The sequence below is a fragment of the Gracilinanus agilis genome, unplaced genomic scaffold (assembly GCF_016433145.1).
Source record: "Gracilinanus agilis isolate LMUSP501 unplaced genomic scaffold, AgileGrace unplaced_scaffold4815, whole genome shotgun sequence".
NCBI lineage: Eukaryota > Metazoa > Chordata > Mammalia > Didelphimorphia > Didelphidae > Gracilinanus > Gracilinanus agilis.
The window spans coordinates 1-7,493 of record NW_025382633.1 but is presented as its reverse complement, the minus strand read 5'-3'; the positions used below and the strand labels follow the sequence as shown (position 1 = coordinate 7,493).

The window sequence follows — 7,493 nt, the reverse complement described above, 5'->3', positions numbered from 1 at the left end:
GAGGCTGAGCAGAGTGACCTTTAATCTGTGAATATCTAAATTATAAGTGAAGAAGTTTAAGGAGATTTATCAGTAGATTAGTTTAGTAAATTATATATTATATTTATTAGAGAGTAAGGGAGTCAATTAGGCCTGATTTTCATCAGGCACAAAGAAGCATCCCCTCTCCCCCCACCCCCACCCAGGGACAGAGAGGTTGGAGTTTCAGTTAGACATCTTAGTTTTAGGGTAATAGATCTCTAATCAATTTCTATTTCCTTATCCTGTCCCTGATACTTCCCATAGTTATTATTAAATAGGTTTTATAGTAATCTGTCTCCAGCCAGTTTCATCTACCACCATAACCAGCTGGGCCCTATCAGCTTTAGAGGAATCTGGACCACCTAATCAATACCAACTGACAATCGACTAGCTATAATCAATATCAAGATCAAATATAATCATAACAAAATGGTAAGCAATTTGATCTGGGTTGTATATGTATTATCATGCAAAACATATTTCATGGAAATAATTAATGAGCTTTGCTGGCTAAGAATTTACCCCTATCCACTATGTTCAACTTCCATATTCAATGGATAATTCTATAAATCTATAGAGTATAGGGGCAGCTGGGTAGCTCAGTGGATTGAGAGCCAGGCCTAGAGACAGGAGGTCCTAGGTTCAAATCCAGCCCCAGACACTTCCCAGCTGTGTGACCCTGGGCAAGTCACTTGACCCTCATTGCCCACCCTTACCACTCTTCCACCTATGAGCCAATACAAAGAAGTTAAGGGTTTAAAAAAATAAAAAAAAGAAGTCATCAATGTGAATTAGCTTTATTTTCTCCAAGGAGAAACTTTGATGAAAACAACAATAACAAATATTTTCATAGCATTGTAACAGTTTCAAAGGACTCTATATACCCTTTTCCTCACTTGATCTTCACAATAACCCTGTAAAGTAAGTTTTACAATTATTTTCATTAGGTTGCTAGGTGGGCATAGTGGGTAAAGTGCTGGACTTGGAGTTAGGAAAACCTAAGTTCAAATACAGTCTCTTACACTTCCTAGCTGTGTGCCTCTGGGAAAATCATTTAACCTCTGTCTATCATCCTCATATGTAAAATGAGGATGATAAGAGCACCTATCTTGTTGGGCTATTGTGAGGATCAAATGAGATAATAGTTATAAAGCACTATGCACACCATAAAGTGCTATATAAATACTTTTATTGTCATCTCCACCTTGAAGATAAACTAAGTCTAAGAGTAGGTAAATAGCTTTAAATCCAATTTTTTATTTCAAATCCAGAATGCCATCCTCTCACATAGCTGGGCAGCTAGGTGGCACTGCAGTGCATAGAGTGACAGACCTGGAGACAGGAAGACTCATCTTCACAAGTTCAAATCCTGCTTCAAGACACTTACTAGTTGTGTGACCCTGTTTGCCTCACTTTTCTCATTTATATAATGAGCTGGAGAAGGACATGGCAAATCATCTTTGCCAAGAAAACCCCAAATGGGGCTATGAAGAATCAGACATAACTGAAAAACAACTGAACAACAAAAATATTATATAGAATGAGAAGAGGAGAAATACAGATTTAGAACACAGGCTACTACAGTGGAGGATAGGTTTGGGTGGGATCAGAAAGAACACTACATATCTAAGGGTGAGGCTCAGAGAAGGCCACATCAGTGAAAGCTTTGAAAGGAAAAATTTGCCCATGAGAGAGATCTAGTTTCATCTATAAGAGCTGGTGTTATTTGTCTTCATCACCATCATCATCATCATTATCACCACTATTTTTATTAAGAGTGTCCACTTTAATTTTTAGCTGGATCCATTTTTCCCTCTTGAAAACAAGTTAGAAAACCAGCTAGGCTCTGTCTATGAAGCTAACCCAGTAAATAGAGTAGGAATATATAAGAATCCCTTTTCTTTCTTACCAGACCCACCAAGAAGACTAAAAAGCTTAAAAAGCTCCATGTTATCTTTTCATCCTAGTCTTTTTCCCTTATAGACTCAACTCTTTTCCCCTCTTCAGAAACTTTCTGGTAATGAAGTAGATGGCAGTGTTATCTCTTATGTTGTACTCTGTCTAATCCTAAAGGTATGCCAGACTTCACTTATTAGAATGTCTTTCTCTAGCTCACTCTACTCCTCTTAACCTAGAGTCAAAAGCTCTCCCTACCATAGTATGGTTCTATTGCTTTGGGACTTTAGGCCAACTCATCATCTAAAGCCCACCCAGAACACTTTTTACGTCTAACAACAATTAACCTTTTGTAGTGAGCATGTACTCCTCAAGCTTCTAATTATAGAAGAGACTTCAATTTGCTTCTCCTTGATTCCCATTTCCCATTTTCTTCCTGCAGCAGAAACAGAGGTTATAGAGTCATGTAGTACATCTCAATACAAGTAGTAAGAAAACGTAAGAATATTTTCCCACCAATCAGATCCCCTTTCAAAGGTAAAAAGAAGCCATTCCCTTTTCTAATAGGAACCTATTTGCTACCTGGGGTGTTCACTAGCAATATTCATTCAAACATCATTTTACAATTTGCCAGTGCTACAGTTTAGATTTACAAAAAAATCTCAGCTCTTACAGAAACTATTTTCTAAAATGACCAGTGTCTGTTCTAGGACACATCATTTTAAGACAATATTTGAACAGAAAATAGAACAAGATTTTAAAACAGAGCACTAAATTGGTTTGGCCACTCCAGGGGAAGAGGAAACCACCAATTGACAAGTCAGAATGGGATAGCTACTTTGATGAGAATGGTCACTTGGCCAAATCCCGAGATTTTATTTGCATCAATATCCTGGAGAGGGTAAGTTTTCTACTTATTTTGAGAAAGGGATGGAATTGGCTACCGCTAGGGCCCTCTTCATACCCTTGGGGAGGAAGGAGAAAAATGGTTACCACCGGGATTTCTTCTGTTCCTTTAGAGAATTGTGGAATCAGGAGGGCTGAGGAAGAGAGGGAAGTGGAGGGTGAAGAGGGCATGGCATGGGATGGAAAGCTCAGAGGAGAGGCCCAGGGTTCTGTTGTTGCTCTGCCTTTATGGGACTCTAGGGGTTGGTTTCATTCCCACTCTGCTCACAGGGCCTGCATCCCTTTGTACGAACAGAGGCATGGAAGTTCCTCACAGGCTACTATTCATGGAGGAGTTCCAGCGATGAACGATTGATGGTGGACAGCACCAGGAAGTATGTTTGATCACTATAGATCTGTGTTATGGGAATAAGAGGGTTAGACTAGGACAAAAGATCTGAAATTAGGAGATTTACACTTACTAATTGTATAGTTTTGAATAATGACTTCTCCAAGCCTGTTTCCTCATATATAAAATAGAAATCATAATGTATTATCTATATGAAATCCTCTCCAGGTTCTGTGAAACCCCAGACCATGTCAGGGTTGTTAGAAGGAAAGAGCTTTGTAAAATTTTAAGTATCATATAAATGGAATTACTACTATCATCAACTTTTCTGGTCTCAGAGGAAGAGACATCTCTCTTCCTCTCTTAAGCTAAGCTTACTCGAATTCTCATCTTTTGCTACCTTGTAAGGATCAAACAATATATTACAAACTGACAGACCTTACTATGTACATGTAGGCTAGTCTTAGGATCACAAATCCCATGATTTAATATTGAGATTGAAATCCTATCATTTTAACCTGGAATGGTCCTTAGAAATCATCTAGTTTGATGCCTTCGTTTTATAAAGGAAGAAAATGGAGGCTTGTAAAATGGAGGAAAGTCAACAAGCATGCATTAAGTGATGACTATGTGCCAGGCAAAATATTAAATGATGAATTTATGAAGAAAAAAAGAACAAAAATCGTCTCTGCTCCCAAGGATCTTACCTTCTAACAGATCAATATGAAATTTACTACCTGTATACACCATGTACTAAGTAGATAGATAGAAAGTTATATCAGAGAGGAAGGTAATGGAAACCAGAAGGAGAGGCGGGTGGATTGAGAAAGGTTCTGACAAAAAGTAGGATTTGACCTACCTAGAGCTCAGATTTGAACTCAAACTTTCTCACACTAAATCCAGCCATTATTATATATCCTGTTATTATACATATAAAATTTTATTATGTTATAACAATTATGTTATATGTCATGTGATTTATATAATTTACATAATTTATATATATTACATTGTTATTCTATATCCTGTTACAAAATGTCAGACACCCAGGACATTTTAGTCACAATCCTCCAGTGTACCTTAAAATGTGATTGGAAAAATATTTAATGGAATAAATAAAAATACAACAGAACATAGATAATGTTAATATGTGATTTTCTAAGTCAATATAGCTCTCATAGGGATTTTTATGTAGGTTTTAATGTCCCCTCTTTCTATGTGAGTTTGACACCATTGCTCTAAATTATTCACAACCTTTTTCTTCAAATTCTTTGTTTTCATTTTATTTTATTTTTGTTTCATTTTCTCTCCAGTGTGTCCACCTATATGTTCAGCTCAAGTCTAAGGGAAAAGGAATAGAAATGTTCATTGTTTTGGGAAATCCTCCTTCTCCCAGGTGGGGAGCCACAATTCCCCTATATGAGACAATTAAACAGTGTAAATTCCCATTCTAAACTGGATGGTTTTTATTCAAAGGGCTCTAAAGATGAGAGAATGGAGTTCAGCATGGGCTAGAGTGGTCAGGGTGGACTTCACAGAGGATATAGCGTTTAAATTGCAACCTAGAGGGTAGGGAGAATTTGGAATAGGAGGGGAGGAAGCAGAAGGGGAATCTTCCAAATGTCAGAGAAAAGGTCCAGGGCTGAGAATTAGTGCAGAATATGCAAAACAGCAGACTCAGGCAATCAGAGCTTTACTTTAAGGTTACCAATATAGGGGGGTGCCTGTGCTTTGCCAGTCAGCCTCATCCTTCATCAGCTCTTTACAACATGTCATAGCTGATCCCTTTCTCTTTCTTGGCCCCAGACTTATCCTTTGTGTCCTTGCAGGAAAAACTATGAGGCTTTATGTGAAATGTATGAGAAAATCCAACCACTCCTGGAAAACTTACATCGGAATTTCATGGAGACACAGAACAACATCTGTGAGCAGAGCTGGACAGAACCCCAGGGATCTGGGGTCTATAGAGGGCATTCTGGGCAGGGCCCTTGATATCCCCTCCCTCCAAAATTTCCAAGGAAAGAAATTCCCTGGGTTTTGCAGAACTGACTACAGATGCTTTCAAACCTTTTTGTAGTCACTTTTTGGCCATGTTTTTGCTGAGCCTCCTGGGTCAGGTGCTGTGGGAAAAATATGGTGCCTGCCCTGGGGCACATTGTAATATGGTTAAAGGGAGATTTACACATGAGAGACCCTAGAGAACAACACAAGGCAATAAATTAAAGGTAAGACCTATGAGTGCTATAGACTGGAAGGTCAGAGGAGGGACCCATCTTTGTCAACTGGAATAGACACAGAAAATTTCCTGGAGGAAATAGGATTAGAGCTGGGCCTAGAAACATGAGTTTTGTGCTGGTGAAGGGAGAATGGAAAACTCCTTAGGAAGAAGTCAGAGGAAATAGTGGTAGAATAGAGGACAGGGGGAATGTTATGAATAAAGAGGGATGATTATGATATATGCAGGCAGAATGAGACTAGCTTGATTGGAGTGGAGGGACCCCATTGAAGATTATGGAATTCTGAAGTCCAACTCCTGCCTACCAATCAATATTGCTCCATCATGGGGCGTGGCATTTAGGAGAGGTGATAAACTCTTGTCTCCTTCCCCAATATTGACATATTCTAAGTAAAAGGGGAAGGTAGGTAAAAAGGTCTTATCAAGAATGCAGCAGTTGTTCTAACCACTGAACTATCTAGCTGCCCCAGGTCAGAGAGAATCACAATATGATTTTAAATAATAGCAGTCCCTTTGATGTTCTCCGTGCCCAAGTCCTCACACCAGTATACAAAATGTTCAGTGCAAAAAATTCCCTTCCGAGGAATGCACCATACAAGAAGAATGTTCTTATAAGACCCACAATAAAAACACTGAATGGGGGTCATGCTCTGCCCCATCTTCTCTCTCTGGACTCCAATATAATGAGGCTCTGCATAAGTCAGTCTCGAACACCTTCAACAAAGGCTTGCTTCTTCTGGCTTTTTTGTGTGTGAGCTTCAGGAAACGCTAGTGTGAGAGAGTTTGCCATTCTTGGGGCTATGGTCCAAAGTTCTATCTCTAAAGATGCCACCAGCTCTGCTGTCTCAACCTTCCTTGCTAGGCAAATCATTGTCCATCTCGTAGCTTTGTCAGCACTGATCAGAGTGTAGATGAGTTTTTCACAGAACGTAATGGTTATTTTGTGATTATCTCTCCCAACCTGCTGAAGCCTATGACATCCAGAGACTCTATGATAGGGATCCCCTGGGCAATGTCATCATAGATAAGAAACGTCTGGAGAAGATTCTGCTCCTGAGTTATGTGTGCAATCCAGAGGCTGGTGAGCTGCCCGAGGATGCCCCTGCCTCAAACCAACCCAAGTCTGTCTATTCCTCACATTATCCTCCCCATCTCTCTGCATCCTGCCTCATTCCTCCTCAGTCTCCTCCCTCAAGTTCCCAGCCCCATGACTCCCCTAAGCCCTTCCCCTTCCCCATGATCTCCCCTCTACCCCAGCTCCCAACCTAAATGGGGATCTGGCCCTCCATTGTCCCTGCCCCCAGCTCCACTTATCTTTGTTAGAATACCAGCAGGGTTTCCATGAGATGGTGATGCTCTTCCAGCTGATGGTGGAGAATGACCATGAGACCTTCTGGCTTTTCCAGTTCTTTCTGCAGAAGACGGTGAGTAGCCCAGGCAAACCCTACCCACCCCAAACAAAAAGGCAGTATTTGTCTCTGTTCACTTGCCTGTATAACCTCCCTCTTCCCCACATTCTCAGGGATCCCAAGGACCCTTCACTTGGCACTAAACTGACAAAGAGCAGGGACTTGCCTTACTTATCACTTAGCATCAGGCTTACCATATAATGAATCTTCTACCTATAGTGAATGAATGAATGAATGAATATACCTGGATTCAATAAGTTCTCTTTCCTAGCATTAGGTTGAGGCTGGGTCAGGGATGGATGTGTATTTTAGAACTATTCTGTTATTCATATAGTTGTGTCAAAGAGAGTTGTTATTTAGTCATTCTGCCATGCCCAACTCTTTGTGACCCCATGGACCATACTGTCCATGGGGTTTTCTTGGCAAAGAACCTGGTGTGGTTTGCCACTTTCTTTTCCAGTGAATTAAGACAGACAGAGGTTAAGTGACTTGCCCAAGATGAAACAACTAGTGAGTATCTGAGGCTGGATTTGAATGCAGCTCTTTCTGACTCCAGGTCCAACATTCTTCTTATCTACTGATCTGTCCCATGCCAGAGAGGACCACAGCATAATTTTAAGTAATAACACTACAACCACCACTCACCACCCCCACACTACTACTACTACTACTACTACTACTACTACTACTACTACTA

At 40.2% G+C, this 7,493-nt stretch overlaps 1 protein-coding gene across 1 annotated transcript; it reads left to right on the top strand.

Moving 5' to 3' along the window:
- Positions 1–2,028: 2,028 nt before the first annotated feature.
- LOC123255533 (TBC1 domain family member 21-like) lies at positions 2,029–6,811 on the top strand (the record flags this gene model as incomplete). Its single annotated transcript, XM_044684307.1, has 6 exons — positions 2,029–2,094; positions 2,711–2,818; positions 3,094–3,197; positions 4,981–5,075; positions 6,358–6,468; positions 6,711–6,811. Coding segments are annotated over 6 exons (585 nt in total), but the record flags the coding sequence as incomplete, so codon positions are not given.
- Positions 6,812–7,493: the final 682 nt, after the last annotated feature.